General features: G+C 42.1%; 1 protein-coding gene across 3 annotated transcripts in view; it reads left to right on the forward strand.

The window, feature by feature from the left end:
- The window catches only part of LOC133135669 (regulator of G-protein signaling 6), a 110,012-nt gene that overhangs the window by 20,296 nt on the left and 64,433 nt on the right, over positions 1 to 25,283 (forward strand). For all 3 annotated transcript variants that reach the window (XM_061252857.1, XM_061252875.1, XM_061252866.1), the window contains exon 2: positions 2,576 to 2,674. In XM_061252857.1, the coding sequence (XP_061108841.1) occupies positions 2,591 to 2,674 (84 nt within the window). In that variant the 5' untranslated portion in view covers positions 2,576 to 2,590. The remainder of the gene's footprint in view (positions 1 to 2,575; positions 2,675 to 25,283) is intronic.

Consider the following 25,283-nt stretch of genomic DNA (forward strand, 5'->3'; position numbering starts at 1 on the left):
TCTTCACAGGCAGACTCCCAGCTGAAGCTTTGACCACTTTCTTTTGCACACCTTTCCTACCAAAGGGGGGTGGCAAAATAAACTGGTAGTTTATAGCAGCCACTTAGATTTGCATGTAGCAGCAGCAAACGCAGATCGTAAGTAGGTACTGTAGAGTTAAATCCGACACCTGTTATAACTCGTAAACGTTCATTGCTTCTTTCTACACCTACTGAACCATCGTAAAGTATTGCATGTAGAAACTACAGTGTAATCTTTACAAGTATATTGCCACACCCCAGTGTGCCTTACTCCACCTCTTCCCCAAGCAAGACAAGACCACTTGTGAGCTTACCACATCATTTAGAAATGAGACCACCTCTCCATTTCCTTCCTGATGACACAGCCATAAGGTTAAGCTTGGATACAGAAAGCTGCCCTAATTTGAAAATGCCCCCACATATTTCAGATGACAACCCTCATCAGCAACCTGACTGTAGGGACTAGAACAATTGGTCAGTCTGAACAAGACTTCCAAAAAGGCTACAGCCAATCCATCCTAGACCCCTACATCATCTGAACATTTTCATGGCTGGGTCATTCCTGTTGGTGCTCCACCTTCTGGACACCATCCAATAACTAACAAAACACCTGAACTAACAAAACGACTAACCCTTTCACCAAGGTTTCTCATGTTTTGTGACAATGTATTCACTGTTCGACCTTAGTGTTTCACATTGTTTGTATCATGTGTTTTAGACCAGTTTAGTTAATTGTTGATAAATGCCTGGATGTTTGTCAGTCAATTGTGAACTGTGTTACCGACCCAATGTACTTGACCTGTGGACTGTGAACTGACTTTTGTGCTCTCGAGGAACACTGGCTTCAGCCGCATCCTGAGACCACAGGGGGGATGTAGGGACTACAACTTCCACATTCCCACAGGAGAATTCTGCGACGTCCACCACGAATGACGTCTAACTTGGTTCAGCCAATCCCGTAATGGCGGGAGCAATAAACGGTCCCGTATAAGAGCAAGACACATTCTTGGGATCTCTCTTCTGCTTCTTCTGTTCTTCTGCTTCTTCTCTTCGACGCACCCCTTTTGGCCAGTCGCTTCAGCTCATCTGCTCCGAGACTCGGACAGAGGCTGAATGCTGCACAGCGCACTACCAGGCCTACGGACACACCCAGTTACCTCGCGGTAACTACGTGGCCTATAGTGAGTGGAAATTGTTGTACGCGGAACGCTACATCAGTTTACCCCAATAAAGCCCAACAACGAAACAGCAACGAACTTTTACACCTGGAAAAGGACCAGCGGATCAGACGACAACGCGCTGCTAAGACGGGAACACCCCAGCCTGCGCATCTCTCCCGGACACCATTCACAGCACCATCGCCGCTTCTACAAGGACAGCATGTCTTTTGGATCCAGCAATGCGTATGGACTCAGTAAGAAAACAAACATTCAGGCATAGCCAGTGTTTAGTTTAGTCTTAACTGTTTTTGTGAATCTGTGTTTCAATATTTACCATCCAACCATTGTAATGTGTTTGTTTAGCTACATATATATGTACGTGAATTGATTCGCCGTCTTTTGCGCATATATAGAGTAAAACTACGCAAGTAGTCCCTTCTCACAGCTAACTCTAACTCATTACCACACCCAGAACTCTAGCGACACGCGCGCTTGCGCGCGCCACACACACGCACACACACATACCCAACTAAATTTCCCTACTAATTCCCGTTCGTTTATCTGTTATGTGGTTGTATGTTTGTTTAATAAATATATTTTATTAAACCCCGGTGTCCGTTTTGGAATCGCATAGACATGAGAGCCGAGTTAAAGCAGTCTTTCGAAGAACTTCCAACCTTCAGGTTATCGGTATGTTTAATCATTAATATTGGTTATTTTAATTATTAATTAAAATACTAAATTTGTGGTTAGATATTTCTGATAATAGTAATTTTATGAGACTGATTACTTTTTGCAGTTATACTGCTACACAACGTTTAACTGGCGCCCCGGTTTCGTAGAGAGTAAAATCCCTGCGTTATTTGGAGTCCCGTGCGAGGACCCCTACAGCTGCTTAACCCTGATTAAGAGAAAACATTTCCCGACTTGCATGAATGAAACTTTGATTATGTTTTAAGGTTTCATATTTCCACTGTACCCACGGCATTGTTTTTATTTCCATGTGTTAAAAACCGTTGCCGCTCTTCAGTTTGAATAACGCAGCTGGGTATAGTATATCGAACCGGATAGCTCTCATTACTGTAATTGTGACCCGAAACATTTCGCTAAATGTATCTCCTCCTTTTCTATTGTGTAGTTGTGTAGATATGACCTTATGAGAAACCCCACAGTGGTGTGGGGGAGCTGGGGTGTGAGGTATGTTTTCTCACGCATTGCCTGACAGCTTGACAGCACTTGGCAGCCAGGCGCTATGACACAGCCAGAGCTCGTAAAACGGTGAACCGAACTGATCCAAGGAAAGCCCATTCGGGGAGGAGAGGCTGGATATTTCTGTGGCTCTCCATGGAATGAATCCTGGATCTCAGTCCTGGTGTCTTTTCTGTCCAAACCCAGGACTGTAGACTGCCGATGGCTCAGGGGTCTCGGGACCAGGGGGCCGTGGGGACGGCCGACCCGGACGAGGATTCTCCCAACATGATCGTCTACAGGAAGGTAGGGTGAAGTTTGTCCACAAAAGGGGACCTTTCTCCTGCTCGCGATGTGTATGTCTGTGAGCCCTAAAACACGGTACCACAGTCACAGACGCTCTTAAGTTTTAATACACTCTTCATCACTGTGAGTTCGTGGGGGAGAAAATAGCCTATTGTGTGTCAAGGGTAATTTCACAATCCATGTTCCACTTTGATTTGAATGCCAGTCCTTTGATTGGAGAGGGCGAACTACACTATGAGTCGGAGTGGTCAGTAATTACTGGGCTGGGCTCGCAGGAAGTGGGCGGGTCCTCCAGCTCTGGGCTCAAACAGGACTGAAGATAAAGAGCTCGTTAGGCCTTTTTTAGAGTGCCGCACACAGCCACTTCAGAAGCTGGTTTTGATGTTTCGCCACCATTTTCCCCAACTGTTTCTCATTCTGTTACAAAAGATATACAGGTCCATGCTCCCAAATGTCACTGGGATCTGATGGCTACTGTAGGCAGTCACTGATATTTATGGCAGAGTTGCAGATATTGTTTTTAAGATTGTTGCCCGATGAGCAATACAACTTTAAAGTGAAAGCACTCTGGACACTGAATAATACATATTGTATATAACAGGGATGGGCAAATCCAGTCCTGGAGGGCCAGTGCGTTTGCAGACTTCTGTTTCTACAAGTTACCCTTGCTAAATGAGCTAATTGGCTGTATGCACCAACACTAGTTCCCTTATATATTAGGTCACAGTAAAATGTTTGATATAGGGACACAAAACAGTCTTTGGCTGTCATTTATGCACATATCAAGAAATGTAGCTAAAATGTCATTTGGCGTAGAATGTCAGAGTTAATTAAGTAATTAAGGACAGAAGTTGGCATGAAAACCAGAAACAGATGCAGCCCGTATTGCCCACCTCTGGTATATAACTGTGATTGTATGAAAAAGCATACATGTCATCTGTCGACAACTTGATCATGTTTGAAGACTTGGTATAGGCTAATGAACACTGCCTCACTGCAGTGCTCAGCTCGCATTCCATGAGTATGTCCGTGTGTATTTAATTAGTCAAAAATATTGAACTCATATACTTTTTATCCATTGTCTTGTAAATGATGAGAAACTGCAACAGGGAGTCTGAAATGTTTTCTTAATCCGAAGTCTGAATTGTACTATATAGGCTGTACGATACAGTGCATACATCGCACTTCAGGACACTATTTTAAAAACCGTTGGTGTGTTGTTGCTCTTTTACCACTGGTCTACAACTTAAATACTATGTTAATAATTGTACTTTTACATTTTGATTTATGAAGTTCCGAAGCGCATCGGCCTTTCATGCGGTATGAAGTTCCGCTGACGTGCACTACTGCTTGATTTCAGAGCTCACAGGCTTAAGTACACTCTGTGCTCCTTGAACAGGCAAGAAGGCAGAATAAAATGAGCTTTAATTTAGCTACCGGCCCGAGTGAGCGATAGACAGACATTGCAGCTTGTTAGACACGAAGCAATCAAATCAAACTTTGAGCAAATGTAAATGTGATTACAAGAAGGCATTAGCCCACGTGTTGGTCACAGGCACTCCCATCATAAATATTAAACTTGCTCTGATCACCGTCAGCTTTTCAGCCCAGTGATTATGCACATTTCTGTTCCTCTCAAGAAAATTATGGGATTTGACCAGTAATTCATTTCATAGCTCTGATGTTAGTTCTGCATTTAGGGAACTGTAATCACATTAGAATGATATTTGGGCTGTGCTGAAATCCTCAATGAGAGGATTTCTCATTGAGTGAGAAATGTGCTTTTTTTAAGACCTGCGATGAAATGTAGAATTCAGCTGGCAACATATGCAGCCTTTGGCAGGTGAAATATGGTGAACGTGCTGGAAGGAAAAATCTTGAAAATGCTTTCAATTCCGGGTGCCCTAGGGTCTGGTTAATAATGTTTATCATGCTACAGGCAAGCCTCTGTCTCCAGGATTGATGATAGCTGTGAATTTGCTCGCCTGCTAATTCTCTGTTGTCCTTCAAACACTGTGCTTTTAGGCTGACTACAACAGCATATCTCTCGCTTCCATTATCATTCAATCACCAACAATTGAACTTCCATTTTTAAACAGAATAAGTAATTTAAAAGCACAAGCAAGTAGATTACGTGGCCACATACAGTAATTAAATACAGTACAGTTGCCAAATTTGAGGTAAATAGATTGTTTTCCCTCATTTTAAGAATTAAACTATGCTGGGGAACACATTAATGGACAGTTATCTGTAATATGAAAGAAGTACAGCTTAATCAGAAGTAACTTCAGGGTCATTCCTACAGGCCACAATTGCCTTTGTTATTTTCAATGAGATGTTTACAACCAAGAATTTCAAAGTAGAGCCACCCTCTCGTGGTGACTATACCACCTCTTCCCAGTTTTTTTTATTTTTAACTTTTGCCATTGGTTACTGGTTACTTGGCGTAATACACAGTCATACAGTTATTTCTCACAATCACTGTTGTTTTCCCAATCAGCTGCTGGTGATATCTTGCTGGTAATGTTGCCATAGAAACAATTGGATGTGCCCCTATGCAGGTGACTTCTGCCTGTGAGAAATTATACAATTATAGTACATTACAATCACTTAGCAGATGCTCTTTTCCAGATTAACTTCCAATAGTGGGAAAATATTACGTGTTTGTCTCCAGCATACACAAGTGCGATATCGCCAATAAGGCACAGAAGGCTCATCTATAATCAATAAGTGTAAAGTTACCTGAACAAAACAAAACAAATATCCCTATCCAGCTAATCTATCTGAACACAGTTATCTATAGCATTATTATTCCATTACATTACATTACATTATTGGCATTTGGCAGACGCTCTTATCCAGAGCGACGTACAGTTGATTAGACTAAGCAGGAGACAATCCCCCCGGAGCAATGCAGGGTTAAGGGCCTTGCTCAAGGGCCCAACGGCTGTGCGGATCTTATTGTGGCTACACCGGGGATCAAACCGCTGACCTTGCGGGTCCCAGTCATTAACCACTATGCTACAGGCCGTCCAATGGAAGATATTCCAATGGAAGATAAATAATAATGAAAGAAAGAATAGCTAAGTGGGGCCATGGTGCAGTCTGAGGAGGTGGATTGTAGCCCAGCTAGGGTTTCTGCTGTGCTGAGCACACCTCATTCCGCCAATGGGGCTAGAACAGACAGGTGACAGGAAGTTTTCAATAGCCAGTGGGAGGGAGATAATTATTATTTGGAATATGTGTGTCATTTTGAAAGTGCGTTATTTGAAGGTTTAGTTCAATTGTCATCTCATTTAAATACATTCTCATTTTTGTATGAATTGTTACAGTAATTGGAAAAAGTAGGACAGCAAATGAGGTGAAAAAACGAAATTAATTAAAAACGAAATAAATATATAAGAACTTGTGTGTGTTATGAAGCTTCTAAAACAATGAAAACCAATGGTCTAATGAATGGCTTTTTTCAAAATAGAAATGTAATCTCAAGAATGCATTCATCCATGTGATAACAGTAAAGTAAATTACTTTTAAATGGACTAAGCAATTTCTTATCTGAAGGCTTGTCATTGGACAGGGAAGTTACACAGTTACTCATGACTGATCACAGGGTTGGTGCAAAGACAAACAGCTCAGCTGGTCGGCTTTAAAGGAGACATTTTTAATGCAGCACATGACTTTATTCCTGTGTTGGGTTGGAAATCTGCAGCAGACTCCTCGACGTTCCAGGACAGCAATATCTCATATCTGTCCTCCCTCTTCAAACTGTGGGCCTGTCAGTGGACGTAATTCAGCGATGTACTATGCAAATCAGCAATTAAACCGCTAATTGGTTCGACCCACGGGTGGCCCGTCATTCTGCGGGGGTCCAGTCGCGGAGGACCTCACGTCGGATCGAGGACCCCTGCGTCAGTCAGCGGTTCCTCCTTCAGCTTTGCCTATTAGCCTTCTGCAGACTCTGCAGGGTGGGGCGCTTGTTAAAATGACACCCGTTTGACCCGCGGTCCTCCCACCGCATAAAGGTGCAGGCAGACCTTAAAATGAGAGACAGCCTCTTCAGCAGTTACACGGTAAAGGAAAATGTGGATGGTACAGTAAGCAGGGCGGATGGGACGGAGCTGTGTGTGTGTGTGGGGGGGGGTTGACAGATTCCGGCGAGGGTGGCGGAGGACGTCGGCTGACAGAGAGGTCGGCACGCGGGCAGGCGGCTCGGAGCGGCGCGAGGGAGCTGGCCGAGGACCAGATGGCGCACAATATGCCTGTCGCCTGGGAGCGAGGCGGCCGCGGTCCCCCGGGTCTCCACGGTCTGCGAGCTGGAAAAAATGGAATTATCCCGTATCAATGTGCCAAAGGCGGGGGCGGGCGGGGGCGGCCGAACACACACCGTAATGTCGAAAGTTTTGTTTGCATCCTCCTTGAACTCTCCGAGATGCGTGGGCGTTGCATCTCCTTGCGCTTTCAATTTACTGGGAGAAGAGAAAAAGGGACTGCAATTAACCTGGATGTGCAGTTAGACAAAACTGACTTTGATAAATTTGCCTATTATGGAGTACGTGAGAGCATAGAACAAGGAGGATGACTTGCCTCTCTTCATTCTGCCTTATCCGGCTGAGTAGGTTTAGTGTCACACTTTTGTCCTCACAATCCACCGGTATTCAGAAAGCAAGCTATCTTTTCCATGTGGTGGTACAATGGCAAAATGATGCATTTCCCTTGGCACCTCATTGCCTTAAAACCTCTGTTCCAGACATTCCCAACTTTGGCCATGTCTCCTTTCTAGGTTGCATCCCGTGATGGTGTAGCCCCATCCCGTGATGGAGTGGCCCAATACCGTAGATAACCATTTGGCATCTCACACACTCCATCCTCACATTTGCAGGAAACCTTACAAGCCAAGTTGATCTTGCCCTGATTTTTACATTTTTATTGTGTAAGACCGGTCGAAATGCTCGCCTGTGATGGGGAGCCAAGGCGTGCAGGAAAAAGCAATTAGGCTGTGGAGTGGAGTGGCAACTCTAACAGGGTAAAGCTCATGAACTATTAATTGACAAATTGAGTCAAACAGAAGTCTGTTTTATTTTATTTTATTGCATGTACACATTGATTAATCTTTCTCGGTTGCTGTGTTGGGAGTCTTAGCTGTCAGTTTTCAGGCAATCTGCTTTTCCTGAGTTTCAGGAATCACAAAGATAGACATATTTGAGCTGTCATGTGCCTGTTTCTCTCCCTTTCATTCCTTTTTTGATGTTCATCTGAAGGCTTTCTTCCCCTTCTCTGTTTTGCAGCCATGAATATTTTGTATTAGATGGACAAGTATAAACTGAATGAAAATCAAAGGGGTTGGTTTTCTGTAAAAGGAGGTATATCCCCAGCCTGAACCTACAAGCTTAGTGAATAGTACAGAAAAACCAGGTTAGAGAAAGGTCTGATTTATAGTACTGGGAGATGATATTCTTTCACAGTTTCGCCGTCATGTTGTCATACATGTTGATACACTCAGTGAGCAATTTAGTAGGTATTTATTAGACTTTTTTTTTAGACTTTCTAAAGATAGGCAACTCTTCTGCTGCTGTAGCCTATCCACAGGTTTGATGCGTTGTGTGTTCAGAGATGCTCTTCTGCATACCACTGTTGTAATGTGTAGTCATTTGTGTTACTGTCAACTTCCTGTCAGCTTTGACCATTCTGGCCCTTCTCCACTGTCATAAATAACGTGTTTCTGTCCGCAGAACTGTTTCTCGCTGGATATGTTTTGTTCTTTGCACCATTCTCTGCAAACACGAGAGAAGACAAGAGAGAATCATTCCACAGTCAAAGTCACTTTGCTCACATTTATTCCCCATTCTGACATTGCTCTGCAAAACAGCTGAACCTCTTGACCACGTCTGCATGCTTTCATGCATTTAGTTGCTGCCACAACTAAGCTGATTAAATAATTGCATTAACTGGTGTACAGGTCTTCCTAACAAAGTGATCACTGAGGGTGCATTCCAACCATATGTTCATGTTGCCAGCTCTTCAATATAAAACCGTTATTATATTTTGAATGTCACTATCTCTGCAATTTAAAAAGCAATGCCATTTCACAGGAGGACTACAATCACCATGGGTTTGCGAAATATTGATTTTAGTATTCTACATTATATCAGTACTATGTTTTGTACACCCATTAACAATTTGCTTATAAGTCTGCACAACTGTGAGTCAATTTAAATGTAATGGATCCTGACACAAGACTTTTTGTTCTGCCAGTCATTTTGAGACATGTCTGTTTTTTGTACATTCATGGCTGTCATAAACCTCAGAAATTCTGATGATGAATTGTCCATAGATGATGATGAATTGCCCATATGGAGCCATATGAAACAGCCCATGTTCTCAAAGTGAATAATGTCATGAACATGAACATGAGGACTGCGTGACATTTTTTTATTAAGTCAAGCACCCGGTTGGTTGAAACACAGAGCATCTGCAGTTATGAGTTGGGAATTAGATTCTTATCCTTAAGGGAATCCCTCAAGGATTTAATAGGCAAATGTGTTACCACTCAGCTAAAGGTGACCTGCTACGAGCCTTCGCTTTCCTGCACTTTGCTGCACTAGCAAACTAGCCGAGCTAACCTTGCTACATTAGCATTAGGGCTGATTAATGTAATTTCCTGTCTTTTGAGGCTTTCGGCAAATGCAGCATTTCAAAACATATCAGACATATTTTTTTTGTGATTAATATGGATGCATTATATGGATGTAGTATACTGAGTGTGGTAGTATCATGCTGTATTGGAAGGAAATGGAGCAGCACTATATGTATGAGAAGGTCTGCATGGCCTTGTGAGTTTGAAAACATGGCCAATATCTAAGGAAAACACAGATAAGTATTTACCATCCAGACAGGGATTCAGTTCCACCTACAGGGAACTGCCCTCAGTTTAACACTTTAAGCCCACAGGGAGCGTGAAGATGTCAAACAAGACTGTCAACTTGTCAGGTTACCAAAAGAGATACCTACTGTATTGTGTTGAATGTACGCTAGGGTCCAACAGTGCAGTTCACCCCCTGCCACTGTTCTTATCAAACCAGCAACTACAGGTATATGCCCAATTATTAGCCTGGACTTCGTTAGCCTTTGGCGCTCTCAACATTAACCTGCATAAAGTTGTGAGACAGGGAATACAGGTACTTGGTATCCTGTCAAGCCTGTATTCAGTTAATGATTAAACTAGCCCTTGCTTTGGCGGAAGCCTTTGATTCACTGCGATTCATTAGGCATACAAGCATCCAAGGCCTTTACCCCTCTCAAAAAAGTTTCGAGTTTGAGTGAGGGGAAAGAAAGACCTTTTTTTCGGAGTCATTGGAGATGTAGATATAGATGGTGGCAAGGCTTCCCTCCGGGAACTCTTTTAAGCAAGATAGATGATGTGTCTCTCCTCATGTCCTAAGGGACAGGGGCCGTTAGCTGTAGACTGGCCTTATCGCCTTCGTCACATTTCCCCTGCCCTCTATCGGTCCCGCTTGCCTTTCTCCCAAAGCGTTTCAGTATCTCTCTCCCTCTCTCTCCCTCTCTCTCCCTCTCTCTCTCTCTCTCTCTCTCTCTCTGTCTTTTTCTGTCTCTCTCTGGTTATTGCGCTTTAATAATTAAAGCTCATTTTCAGCCTGCTGCTCTATGAAGAATCCCTCATCCACAGGGACTGTCCCTCTTTGCTAGTTTTTTATTCATGGCGAGCACATTTATTTTCATCGGCCGTTATTTTTATCTCTCTGCTCAGCTGTTAATGTGGTGTGTTGAAAGAGGGGGAAAATGAGGGAGAAAGAGAGAATTTCCTTACAACCACCAAGGACTGTCAGTAATTATGTGAGCCCTGCAAAGTGTATGCACTGCTTTGTGCAAATGCCAAGCATCCTCAAATTCCTAATGGTATTTGTTATTTATGTTTAACTCTTATCTTGTACATCATTATGTGCTATCTGTCCCTCCTTCTTTCTCTTTAATTACAATAAATTAGAGAAAATGCGTGGATAATGGGCAATGACAGCTGTGTTTTCAGTTCCAGTACACTCAGTGCTTTTTTACTAAACAATTAAATGTCTTTATTTAATGTGTAACATTGCTGTGCAATGGGACTTCTTTTTCAATCAACATACATTTCTTCTATAAGTGTCCTGCCCTTTTGGTTTCGTGTTTTTTACAGAGACGCTGACGCAAAGATGCTTTAGAGTGGGAATACAGAAGAGAAATTGGGCAAAAAAAACAAGCCCCCAAAAAGCAATTGAGGTAAACCCCCCCACCCCAAAAAAAACAAAAAAACAAGTCTGAATAAAAACACTCAAATGGTGGCCCATTTAAAATGGCTGAGACCCAGCTTTAGCAGGGGAGCCCATCCTCTGCTGGCTGGCCCAACATAATAGTTAAGATAGTTGAAACATAACAGAAATGTAGTTAGGGATTTAGCATAGAAAATAATGAAATGGGTTGGGCTGGTTACAGCCAGCGGTAGTTAAATTAGCTGATAAAATAGGCTGTCCAAGCAGAGAGATATATAGTAATATGGAATTCAGTGGGGTGTGGAGATGCATATAGTCCTCCAGGCTTCCTCATGGTGTGGGCTTGAAGCCGGAGAGGGTCAAGGCTGATGAGGTCTGGGAAGGGCCAGAAGCCCCCCGGAAAGAAGAAAGATTAGGAGTGCTCGTATCTTCACTCTATTTCAAGCTGAAATGAGAGTGAGAGCGATGCTAGCTACCATACACTTGAATGGCTTTGAAACTGTATGTTTTGGCTGGAATGGTGGTGTCATATTGAACATCAAGTTCATGAAATTTCCAGTAGTTTTCATACTTAGCATTCCAATGATGTTAGCATTTTGTTATGACTGGAGTGAGAGACGAGTGATGAGTCACACCTGGGCTCAGGAGGGGGGGGGGCTTTGTTATAAAAATGAACAGTGTCCTTCAGCTGTAGTTGACATGAGTCACAAATTACACTAACCTCTCAAATTCATGAAAATCCATACAGGTTATTGACCGTGAACCTTCAGTCGCATCATTAGCTATGTGCTACACTGCGTGTGAATTGCTATTGTTGAACGGTGCATTGTGCTACCAGGGTCACTCCTGAATCCCATGTGAAAATAAGGGCGCAGAATAAATGAATCACGTGCAATAGTATTGGTCAGTTTCCTGCCCCATGTGGAAGCATGTTTCTGATCTTTGCAATGGGGTATGCGAAGATATCCCCGCAGGCCAGGACATGCTGCCAGGCTGCTACAACACTTGCATACTGGATGCAGAAACGCAGGTCAGTGGGAGATGTTGAGGGGAGACGTAGTTATAAAATATGAATGTTTCTGGTCAGAATTGATGCTCTTGTAACCTTCAGTAATTCAGTTCTACTGAATATGTATAGAAAGTATTATTTGGATAGGGGGTATAATTTCAGGACTATATGTTACATTACATTACATTATTGGCATTCTTATCCAGAGTGATGTACAGTTGATTAGACTAAGCAGGAAACAATCCTCCCCTGGAGCAATGCAGGGTTAAGGGCCTTGTCAATGGCTGTGCAGATCTGATTGTGGCTACACCGGGGATCGAACCCCCGACCTTCTGTGTCCAAGTCATGTACCTTAACCACTACACTACAGGCCGCCCTATATTGTTTTATATTGTATATGTGCATAATAAATTTCACCTTGGATATCCGCATCCGCGTAATGTAATGTCAAAAGGCATCAGTGATGTCTATAGGTAAATTACATTTTTGTTTATCCATTTTATTCATTCAATTTGGTTTCCATAAAACCTTGAAGATAAGAACACGAGTTACACTGACTGGGCAGAACGAGTTATGAAATTAGAAGTCACACGTGCAATTACACATTATAAAGCTCCTCATTATCATGGATCACTGCGCAATGGTGAGTTTTAAATAGAGACAAGACACATTTCCATTGAAAAAAACTCAACAGTGAGTCAGCGGTGAGAAGTGCTGAACCAAACCAGTTTGTTAAAGAGAGGCAGTCACTGAAAGGGGTACATTCCTCCATTTGGAATGATCTGTCTTAGATATAACCTTACTCACTTGCCTCTTGCCAGCTGCTGCTTCTTTTTGCTCTGTTGTACCCCATCTGGCAGGCAGGCTCCAGGCATTCCACCAATCAGAGTCACCCTTCTGCAGTGAGGCCGAGAATGTTCCACCAATCAGAGCCACTGCTCCGCTGTGTGGCAGAGAACTTTCCACCGATCAGAGTCACCCTTCTGCAGTGTGGCGGAGAATGTTCCATCAATCAGAGCCACTGCTCTGCAGTGAGGGAGAGAACACCCTGCTGAATGAAACCATAACAATCATTCTTAACTGTTGGACACACAGCCACAATGGGCTCTAGAACCACATCAAGAACATGGACCACTGCTTTAGCTAGATGCATTGCTCAAGAGCTACTGAGCATTGACTATTAAGACGATAATAAAATCAACACGCGTGCACGCCCGCAGACACACAGGCATACTCACACACAGCCATCCCTGAGCCGCCATTCATCTCTTAATTCAGTGAACATGACAGCAGAGCTGCAACTCAGAGAAACATATTGGCCTGAGAACGGCGAATACCCTACTTGTCACCTGCATTACAGGCGGGAAAACCACGGTGCTCAGACAATGGCCACCTCATCTCTGCATTGTGGAGTCGACTGGGTTCATAACTGCCCCCAGAGGGCTGATTCAGCGCTCCCGCGCAGGTGAGCCAGAGAGATCCGTCTGTTCTTTCCCCATCCCGACCTGTCACCTGCGTAACTCGCCTGTAAATCACAACGGCTGCGATCCCCAGCTCCTCACTCGTCAACGTCAGCGCCCTGCAAGAAGCGTGCTGACGTCCTTCTGATGATTGATATTTCATCTTCAGAAGCATCGGAACGGCGACTACCAAATTCACCCAGGTACGGGAGGGAGGTTGTGGTCCGCTAGCTGTGGGTAATGAGTCATTCTGTGGTGTGAGTGCAGCGGCTCTGAAACGCTGTAGGATGTCTGACATCTGGAAAACACTAAGCCTTCCATCTGGGAGTCTGCAGGCTGTGTTGTGTTCCCGGGTGCACTTTAGACACACATCTAGAGAGGACTGCTCATACCTCAACGTTGGGTGCAAAGCAGCCTCCCAATGTACGGTCCAGTTAAGTATATTACGGTTCCTCCTCTGGCATTGAGTCAGCATCTCGGTGGAGCTTGGATGATGTTAAAGCCTGGCTACATTAACATTTCTTTGGTAAGTAAAGGTCAGGGGCGTGTGTGTGTGTCCATCTGTATTGTGTAGCGTATACCTGATGAATGTTCCAAGTATGAGATAATGTGAGTGAAATAATTATAATGTTAGGAAATAACCATAATAACCATGGAATCTCACTCTTTGCACAGTAGCTTTATTTCGTTGTTTTTATTTAGCATCATCTTCATTATCATCTCCTCATTTTTAATTTCCCTGCCAAATGAATCACCAATAATTAGACCACCAGTCCCGCAATTATGAATTATCCACACAATATAGATGAACAATATCTACTTCAACCAAAACAATCTCTGTTCAGATTTCCTTCAGCCAATAACAACATCTGTCGCCACCAATTATGGGAAACACTCGAACACACATTATACACAGTACTATGTATCATTTCTATGGGCAAAGATACATTTAGAAAATGCATTTATCATTTAATATTACAATTTGAAATATCATATTGTTTCATAGCTCATAGCTGGCTTTACTGTAAGGTAGGTTGTGAAATTGCAGATTAAGTGTATGCTTTTGAATGGAAAAGACTCTGGTCTGGCGAGCTGGAAAGCCATGTCAGATACATTGGATTTCATTAAAGGCCCACATCCATAGATTAGTATTCACAAGCAAAACATTTTGGTCCAAGTATGCATATTTTAGAGTCATTTTAGAGTAAGTTTTATTTGCCCGAGCTGTTCCCAGATGACATGACATAATTATCGGATGAGGTTGCTTTATACTGTGGCAATCGTGATCTGCCTCTTGGAGACTGTGCCAAAAGCCTTTCGACACCTTTTGAGAACCCTGTTGATCTTCTAAATTAGTTATTTTGCTGGTTATTTTGCCCCTCAACCCCTTTCATTCACTATTATATTTTCTGCACTTAAGATGCACTTTCATCATTGTCCACGTTAACACAGAGAGCTGACCGCAGGAGGCAGAGGGGGAGGGATTAAGGGCTTTTTGAAAATCTACGTCACTGCTCTTTGCCAACATTTTGAGGGCGTTTTAGATACTAAAACCAGGAAGTGAGCACCGTCTGTGGGCCTGTAAAATATCTACTAACAGTCTTTGACTTTTTACCCCCAAGACCAAGCTCTGTCCAGCTGCTACCCATCTGTGGAATACTCTCCCGGACCACCAGAGCGGCTCCTCAGACTCTGAAAATTTTCAAATCTGCACTTAAAAAATCTATTTGTTTGTTTTTTATCTTTTAAAAAAATAATCTGCTTGATATTATATTTTATGTTGTGCTTTGAGGTTTTTCACTCAGTGAAAAGTGCATAATAAACTTCATATCTTACATTACTAGGCTTGCTAGCTTCTGCTAATTCCTCTCCAAACTGATGAAGCTTGGTAAAGACAGGCTTTGCTATTTATTAACACTGCTGACTTTAAAATGGCATATCTATTTGATTTTAAACCTTATTCAGGTTCTAATACATCATGTGATAACTTTCAGTGTACACTGTACAGTAGAACTGTATCTAAAACGCAGTGTTACATTAGCAACATAATTCTCCTGACCAAGACACTAGTATTTTCCACTTTGCTATCCAAGCTCCTTATTCTGAGTCTTTGTGTGCTCCTCTCATTGGATTAGAGGGCTCCCTGGAGCATAAGGAAAATTAGGGAATTGGGGGTGGTATTTCAGCGTGTTCTCTGTAATGGATTACTAGCTGCCATATTTGAGTATTGACTGGTGTGCTCTGGGTCTGAGCTATCAGGGCTGTGTTGCGTGCCTCTCTGAGTAGATGCTCCGCTGTCTCTCTACGGCACTATTCATCATTTGCGCTGTGCATTTTATGGGGCCCACTAAATAATGCAGCAGATCTACATTTTCCCCATATGCTGTGGTATACGAGGACTGCAGAGTGCACGTGTGCCAGCACAAGCTGTAGAATCCTGGCAGTGCCCAAGCAGGAGCCAGGCAGTTAGGCAAGAAGGTCCTACTGTGATACACTTCCCCCCCCCTCTTTTCGTGATCCTCAGTAGAGTGAGAGCAGCAGGAGGTTGGTTTATATCTTTCTACACCTCTTTGACTGTTTGGAGAAGTGATGCATTAATGGGCCAGGAACTGTGAATGAGATGTAAGGAAAAGCAGATTTGTCAGGGTTCTCTCTGCCTGCATGAGAAATCACATAGGGATGCAGTAGGGTATGTGGTACTCTGTGGGTAAAGAAAAATAGCTAAATCCAGAATTTCATTGACAACATTAGAGAAAGAACACAACATTTAACATTATGCTTTTTCACAGGAATGATTGTCTCGGCTGAATGTCACTGAGCCAGTGACATTGGTTCACATGAAGCGATGGCGGGTCCCCATGAATGATCCCTGGCCCTGACAGATTCTGGGATGAGGTTAACACTGACAGCAGTGACTGACAGATCCTGTGTGTGCCCAGCGGTGCTGATGACAGGTCAAAAGCCCTTCAGCAGAAGCAGAAGACATACATGCATCATGGCATTGGCATACTGTACCTTTCCACTGCTTAGTGGGGAATGGCCTAATGCTCCGACTGTCCATACATTTCGATAGTGGATTTCAAGATGCAATGTTGGTGTTTCGACCTGGCAAGAAACTCTTCTATCATTTGCTGTATTTTGAGGTACCAGCTTTCGTCTGTGCCTTGAGTAGATGCTTAACAGCAGAAAGCAATAGCAGTCTCTCTGGAGTCCAGCTGAACCATTCATCTCTCCTCCCCTCCACACCAGTATCTGAGTGAAGGAGGAGGAATCTTAATGTAAACGCCCTTGGTAATTCTTACCCAATCTGTCTTTGACTGTGACTAATCTATGCAGCTGAAACTATGTTCTCTCAGGCTTTGGGGACTACTGTAGGTGTAAGTAGTCATAAGTAAGGAGGTACATATATCAGTAGTCATCTGAAACCTCAGTTGAATACTGGCATCCACTGCTGATGGAACAGCCCAATGCAACCTGCATCCAAATCCCAGCTCTTAGAAGAGTACTGATCTAAGCACTTAAACGTCATGGTTTCCATGTTACCTAGTGGTCCATACGTCTTCATTTGCTCTAGCACTGTTTCCATGTAAATGTGAAGGACTTTAAACACTATCACTGACTGTCCTTAGTTTTTAGAATAGACACCACTTGGTTCCAATATCTCACATTTTTCCTTATCCCTTGTGGCATTGTGGTTTTTAAAATATTTATCCCAGAGCTTGGCTTGAGCCTTGTTAATGTCTGCATGAACAAAGGCTCACACTATACTGAGTGAGGGATTCAATCAAAACCACTTAGAGAGGGAAATTACAGAGAGTCGTTAGCATACTGCATGAGTCTAATGCCTGATGTGAGGGAAGGATTATGAACTCCTGATTCCAATAATGATCCCGGGCAATGCAAAACACTCTCACACCATTGCTGTGATGTAGACTCATGAGATCATTTTATTTCACTGTGTTGCAGGCTTGTATAGCTGCTGTTTGATACTGGGGAGGTCTCATTCTTTTTAGAACCACAGTTGGAAGTGTAAAAGTCAATTTTGGGATGTTGGCTGTCTCTCCTGTGAGCTCTCTTCCACCCCTTGACCTCTCCCTCACCCTTTGAATCAGGGGGCATGGATCTACTGACAGTCACACTGATGATCCCACAGCACTCAATATTCAGGGTTGATGGACTCTGTTGACACAAAGCCAGGCATTGCCTGAATTTGCTTCTTTTCCATCAAACAAGACAAAAACACCTCTCCCCTGGGCTCCTTGTCATTAAAGTCTTTTTCGAAGGCATTCTTCAATCAAGACAATGTTTCTGTCGACGCAGTTTGTCAGATGTTTTCAGTTTCACAAGCAATGTGCAAAGCTGCTGCATGCAATATTGCGTCGTTTGTATTCAGTAAGAAATGAAAATGCTGAATGTATATTGGTGCCTGCACATCAATGCTAACAGGTAATGGGTGACTGGAGAAATTGGAATCTGACATTATTGTCCTTTTGGGATTTGTGTCCTGGCTCCAGGCAGATGTTTGGAATTAATATCAAATGCATCCAAGCAGGAAGATACTAGGATGGCACCAGATCAAAGCTTCCCATCTTTATGTTAAGGGGAGAGAGGAAACCATTGCTGGGGGGCAGAGCATCAGCAGGGATATTTAACAAGCAGATCACTTTGCTGATATCACACTGCCCATATACATCTTATGAAACATGTTTGTTTCAATCATTCAAATGATATCATTATTATACAATGATGTCATGAAGCCATTCAATTTCATTGTTGGCCCCTGTTGGTTGTTAACCTCAGCCAATCCCTTCATGTTTTGGTCATGATAAATGATGACTTGCCTCTAACCGTGGTCCTATGATCATCACCTTGCCTTAGAAATGAGACCAGCCAGTGTAAATCAGGTGCAGGCATGATCTGTGGGTACTTCACTCTGAGGACCTGAATATGGATGAGATGAAGGTGCTAGTAGGCAGTGGAGTCCTGTGACATGCAGGCTGTAAACATTCAGAACGCAGGATGGCCAGGATGTTCCTCAAAGCTAGAAGAACTCCACCATCTTTTCTCTGTGTGTCTGATTGCCATTAGGGCTTGGTTAAAGTCCTTTCTCTCTCTCTTGGAACCTACAGTACAGTTCAATAATCAAGCAAAGTGCTTGCAGAATGCATATTTATATATATACTCCCCTGCCCTGGCCTTGTGGTGTCACTGACATCCTTGAAGGCACAATAAGTGCCGCTCTCAAGAGCATAATTGAAAAAACAGGGACAAGACAGTTTGCATTTTTTCATTCATTCCGGTTATTGCTGAACGCACCAATCTGTCTTTTTTGAAGAAAACAAAATTATCCTCACAAGGACAAATGTTGATTGAATCCAAGCTGCTGTTGCTGCTGTGGAGGAGGTATAACCTGTGTGTTTTGATGGCACGTGATCCTGTGTGTGTGTGGAGCAGTGCTCTGGGTCCCTCTGACTAAAATAAAAAATACTAGCAGACTTTTTAAACCTCTGGCTGACTGCCACCTCTGACAGTCTGATGAGGACAACTATGCAACCATTAAATTTCAACTCTGAATTGGTTCTTTGTCATATTAAATAACCAAGTCCTCCATGTTCTCAGATTAAAATTATGTAACATTTTTTAGACTAATGAGAAGGGTAATGTTTTATCCTTGTTATATTAGTGTGGCAATTTTTTCCCCCTTTTTTAAATATGAAAAGGCAGCCATTTTCGATAGTTACCAGGAAACACACTACATTGCTGTAGGGAAAATGCAGCTGGTCATGGCTGACACAGATAGGGTTTTAATTTAGAACATGGACAACAATTCATGCCCACAAACATGACGTGCCTCACAGAAAACCTAGTTTCACTGCAGTGAACATCAAACTTTTAACAATCTACTGCTAGCTTGTTGTTAGCCTTTATTGATTGTAATAAGGCTGCTTGTCAAAACCTGTAATTAGCATGACTTAATACTGTAGCATCAGCCCAAAAAACATTATTTAAAAGTTGCCTTTCTAATCCCCAATACTCTTTGATTATGGCTAGCGGCACCAACAATTTCTGTCACACACTCAATACTTAGCAAAATACCCAGCATAGCATGGAATTACAGTGTAGTCCATAAGTATTTGGACAGTGACACATTTTTTGTTGTTTTTGCTCTATACAGAAAATAAACAGTTGAAATAAAACAATCGCTATATGGTTAATTTTCATACTTTTACATTCATATTGGATGAACCATGTAGGAATTACAGCCCTTTCTATACATAGTCTCCGCATTTTTTGGGATCAAAAGTAATTGGACAAATTAACACAAACTGAATTAAGTTTTATTTCTTATTAGTTCCATGGTCTGACAAGTCGTTTGCCATTGCTGAACTCACCAGTGTATTCATGTTTCTGAACAATGTGCCAGCCTAATGATGTCCCGCTTTACTGGCATTGACACTTCTTTGATCCTCATGTTGAGGGACAACAACAACAGACTCCAAATGCAGATGGCACTCCTAGAATCAACTCTAGACCTTTTGCTAGCTTTGCATTAACTAATGATGAAACAACACATCTGCTCAAAAAATGTTTGTCCAATTACTTTTGGTTTTAAATATGGTGGACACTATAACAATGGTTACAATTCCTGCACTGTTGATGATCTGAATGTCCAGTTGCTGTGTAAAATTGGCTGCAACTCATGTCAGCATTAATATGATTGGAGGTTGAAGACTTCAGGAACCTTTTAAGCTACTGTCTAATAATTCTGGACATTTAAGTTAAAAGGTGGGATACAGCCAATCAAATGGCTGGCAAAATATCTTTGCTCGAATTCTATATTCTGACAGTTCATACTTGAGCCAGCTGCCAAAAATCAACTGGTAATATCATTCACAAAGAGCCATAGCTCAGTGACATTTCAACCAAAGTCTAAAATGGAATACTCAGTCAAGGCTGTCTGTTTTTGGTGCTGCCAGTCTCCTTCTGTTACTTTTGATGAAATGTTGAACAAATGGTAAATAGTCTGCTCCCCACATTACAACTCAGTATAACAACAATCTCTGTCCACGTGTGCTTGTTATGATTGAATAAATATTTAGATTTTGGGTATACTGTGAGCCAAAAGGTCCCTGTTTCTGTGGAATAATGAATATCTACGGCTTCACTGTGATTATAATGTGATTCTAAATGTCATTTTATGTGTCTGAATTAATGATCTGTGAGTTGAAGAGTTCTTTCCTTTTGGTATTTTCTTCAAAATTTACTTTAGCAGGAACGTGATAGACAGATCTCCAATTTTGTGCAGGTGCAGTGTTCCTGAATTCAGTCACTTTTTAAGAGGCCTTCTTTATGAAATTGATCAAAATATGGGCCGCTCAATTAAACGCTCTGGCATGTTCGTATTACAGCTCATATGCAGGGAGTACTTCATAGTCAGAATTATGTCTCAAGAGGAATCAAATCTTTCAGTGTTTTAGGCAGCTTTTGTGAAAGAAATGAAACATGATTTGAAATATCTAATCAAATCAAAAGAGACTAAAAGCATATCTTTTTATATTTATAGGTTTTGCGGCATGTCATTGAGAATGGTTTCCATTGAAACATATTTCAGATGATAGGGTTTACATTATGCATGTTACTGCGGCTCCATAGAGTGATTAGCATACCGGTGTGATAATGAAACATTCACAATGTCCAGTTGCACCCTCGGTTAAAGCTGAGAGGCTTGTTTGTTTTCCAATTTGGCAGAAATTACAAAGCCTTATACTTCAAAGGGTTTATTCACACCATTTCATATAATGATACTAAATAAAACAGTACTCAAATCTGAACGTCATTAACACTGTGTAATCCAAGATTTGTGTAGTGAACACAAATACAATGAACATACAATTTTGATATCTGGAGATACAGTAGGTTTTTCTGTGCAGTGACCCCAGTGTATTTGTGTTGGCTAAACTACTGAAATGTGTAATTTTGAAGCATTGTGGAGCAGTGATAAAAGAATGTCTGACTTGAAGGCAATTGGTTTATAACCAACACTGTTGATTTAATTCCTGTCTATAATTTGCAACAGAAAAAGAAATTACTCTTTGGTGTGTAACTCAATCTGTGAAAGCCAGCCATGGAGATCCCTCCAGACACTGGCAGGTTAAAGAACCACCTTAGTAGAGCCATGAAAGCAAGAGAGTCTGATGGTATGATTCATCCTGCAATGTTTAATGAATGTGAACTTTACCCAAACGCAGTCTAGAAGGCTGCAGCTTACATAACTTCCCCTTCTGCCACCCATAGTCTATGCTCACTGTGTCTCTGGCCACAATTTGACCAAGGATCTCATCCCCTTTTCCATTAAGTGGATACTTCATCATACCCTTCATCTCATGAATTCCTCATAAAATCAGTGCTCAGTGCTCAGATGTAGTCCTACCAGAATACATCTAAACTCAGCACTCTCTGAAAACAAGCCTGCTCTCTTTGTAGTGAGGCATTTCAGCTACCTTATCAGCTACAGGTAATCCAATTGTTGAGAGAGTGCAGAGACTCACTGCTTAGATACTGTGTATGAATTCAGTGTTATATTCTCCAGCTCAGCTTGCTTCATCAGTCTCCTCAACGCAACTAATGACACAACTTGTCAAAAGGATTCCCGTTATCTCAAAGACAATTTACATTTCTGGGAGATTCTGAGAATCAACTCAAAGAGCCACGAATAATACCATAAATTAACTCTTCACAGCACAGCGTACTCTACATAGCCAGAGAATATGCTGGAAATGTCCTTTGTTATATAATAATGCTCCAAGTTTGAAAATAATACACAATGGGAAAAAGTAGATTTTGTTTAAATAAATGTATGAAGCAGCTCTCAGATCTTGCCTTTAATGAATGCACTGGAATCGTGTAATACTGAAAATATCTAATACTAGGAGCTTCCAACTTGTCACATGCGGTTTTATGCTTTGCGGCTAAGAGCTAAAATTGAATCAACCCGCACTGAAACATGAGCAGCCACAGAATTTCCTCAAGACTCTGTCCCCTCACATATAATTGACGGTTTATTTCATGGACCAGAGGAGCGGATCCATGGATGGGTCGAACACATCAATGGTTTTGACAAGTAGCATGTCATCGTGTTTGGCTCCCTCAACTGACAGCTGAGCACCATCGCATACATGGTCTCTGACTATCAACATTACGCTTCTGCACTGTCGATACCAAGCTCGGGTGTGCCCCTACATCATCTTTCACTTACCTTTTAGCCCATAGGACCACACTGAGTTCAGTACTACCCACAATATTGTTTCAACAGAAAGACCTCTCATATTACAGTAGATGCAATGGGGTGGGCAGTGAATTACTGGATATTCCAAAGCCGAGTTCTATATCAGAAATCTTGGTTAAAAGTCTTTATCAGATTCCAAGGCTTTTGCAAGACTTTTAATGGAGATGCAGGACGAAGAACAACATATTCCATTGCTTTGAGAGTTTCATGTTTCTTCTTTCTTTCATAAAATGCATAACATATTATTCCTGAGCACAGTGGGTTGTTTGCTCTGCATGCAAGAGATTTAGGACATCACATTTTTGTTAAGGAAATGCCCCAGTGACATCCCGTGAAGTGCTCCAACTTAGACGACTGGGTTTGTTTACCTTAGTACTCCTGTTCCCCAGTCATTTAATTTCCTCTTCCGTATATGGCCCGTGTACCTAGTGGGATGGCATCAGCGAATCCAGTCAGCCCTCTATGAAGAACCCTCAGATGTAAGATGTGAGTTGGGGAGTCGTAAGAACATGTAGATACTCTTCACTACTGCGACTGTGAAGAGAAACTGGAGGGGGAGAGGATTAAAGTGGATTCTGAAGCTAGGGAGACAAACGCAAATGTATACATTAAATGCATGTGCCTGTGTTTAGGGAATGTAGTGCCCGTGTTGCTGTAGAACCTACATGCTGACCTCTTTTTTATGGAGAAAATGAGGCTGTACCCTTATCTTCTAGCTCACTGTCTGCACTGTTCTCCTTCTGCCTGGTTGCTGCCTCATGAGATCTGACTGGCTGTGACAGGTGACTCAGGTCAGGCCATTGCAAAGGAGGAGATGGCTGTAGTTATATTTGCAGTCTCTCCAGGTTCTCATTCCTCTCAAACCTGTAATGAATTTGCCTCTAAAGGTGCCGTGCACAGATCTGTTTCAAAATGTACTCTGACATTCATAAAGCACCTTTTTTATTATTTAGGGGGATAGTTCCCCCTAGTAACTGCCCATATAACATTTTTACCGTTGATTTAAAAAAGCTATAAATATTGAATAGAAAATGTTGCTTCTTGAGCTCATGGTCCTGAAGAGACCAGCTGTAAATGCATGCTGTTTTTAGGGAGCATGAAGGCACCCCTCCTCTGATGAAAATATACTCTAAGCCATCTCAAAAGTTTGCTTCCATTCCCTTGGTGGGGGTAACTTCCGTGGTATCGCTCGGTAGCAAGGCAGCTGCATCATGCACTTATTATAACTCTAGGGAATGACAACAGTCATTATTTTTTCATGTAATCCCAAGAGCCTCATTCAAAAGCAGAGGGCACTGTGAATATAATGTGTATTCACTTCTGCAGTCTTCCCAGTTGATTTGTGTCACTCTCTAGTCACAAGGCTGATCAGTATATTTCGCTTAGAACCCAGCCAAGTCTATTGACACTGCCGCCTGCTGAAAAAAACAGTTCAAACTAGGTTTTGAAACAGCTGGTATCTGGTTGGCCATTTTAGACCAGCTCAATTTTCAAGCTGGAATAGCTGGATTTTCTTGTAGTAGCCTGACATTTTATCCATTGTAACATTGTCAAAGGGTGTATATTTTCATTGGTATCGTACGCTTTCTCATTCTGAATAGACTACACCACATGTGAGATGGGGCATCTCCGTCCACTTACTTTTTTTACTTGGTCCATCTGTGGTAAAACTTTCATTGACATCTCTTTTCATTTACAGCAGGCTGTGACTTGGGAAAAACAAAACCTGTGTGCCTGAAATCTTTCTGGCTGAATCACCCCGCTGAAATGTTAATCACCATAGCTTACTGAACCTCGAGCGGTGAGGGTCATGTGAGATCCTCAGGCACCGGGGAGGGGGTCTGGAAGAAATGCAGTGAGGACATGAGCTGGCATTTTAATGATTAATGTCATTTCATACTTCAGTAATTACAAAATCTCACTCATGGGATATATGATTTCCTTGCTTCACTCATTAATCATTTGCTTCCAACAATTGGAATGTTCTTTGAGAAGTGCGCATATGGACACGTCGCATGGAATGTTGAAATGTTGCGGGTTGCCACCACCGATGTTTCGATTATGATTATGAAGATGAAAAAGGGCAATTAACTCCTTAAGGGCTGGGCCGGTGTGGGTTTTTTCGCATTCATTTCTCACCTTCTCTGCACTTCGGAAATCCAAATACTATTTCATGGCAAGGGTCCAGCGAAATGCATAAAAATGAAATTCTAAAAATGTGAGAACTCTGAGAAATGTCTCCAGAATTATTTTTGTTGTCTGTTTTGTCATTGCATACTTCTGCAGAAGTATTTGTACATAGGAATGCTATTATCTAGGAATTATCTATGTTATAGGTAATCCAATTGCACAGTAAAGGCGTGATCCCCATTCGTGAGTGAAAAATACAGTATAACTTCAGCTCAGCCTAGACCCGGCTAGTGGTATGGTATTGAAACCTGAACGACTAAGAAGCATTTTAGCATTTTATAGTTTGTTAGGCTTGCATAAAACAACACAGCATTTTATTTGCCTGTATAACAAAACCATAGCATTTTCAATACGAACGCTGAGACTATTATGCTTCGGCAAAAACAGTTCTTGAGATGTTATG

Source organism: Conger conger, chromosome 1, assembly GCF_963514075.1.
Source record: "Conger conger chromosome 1, fConCon1.1, whole genome shotgun sequence".
Classification (NCBI taxonomy): Eukaryota; Metazoa; Chordata; class Actinopteri; order Anguilliformes; family Congridae; genus Conger; species Conger conger.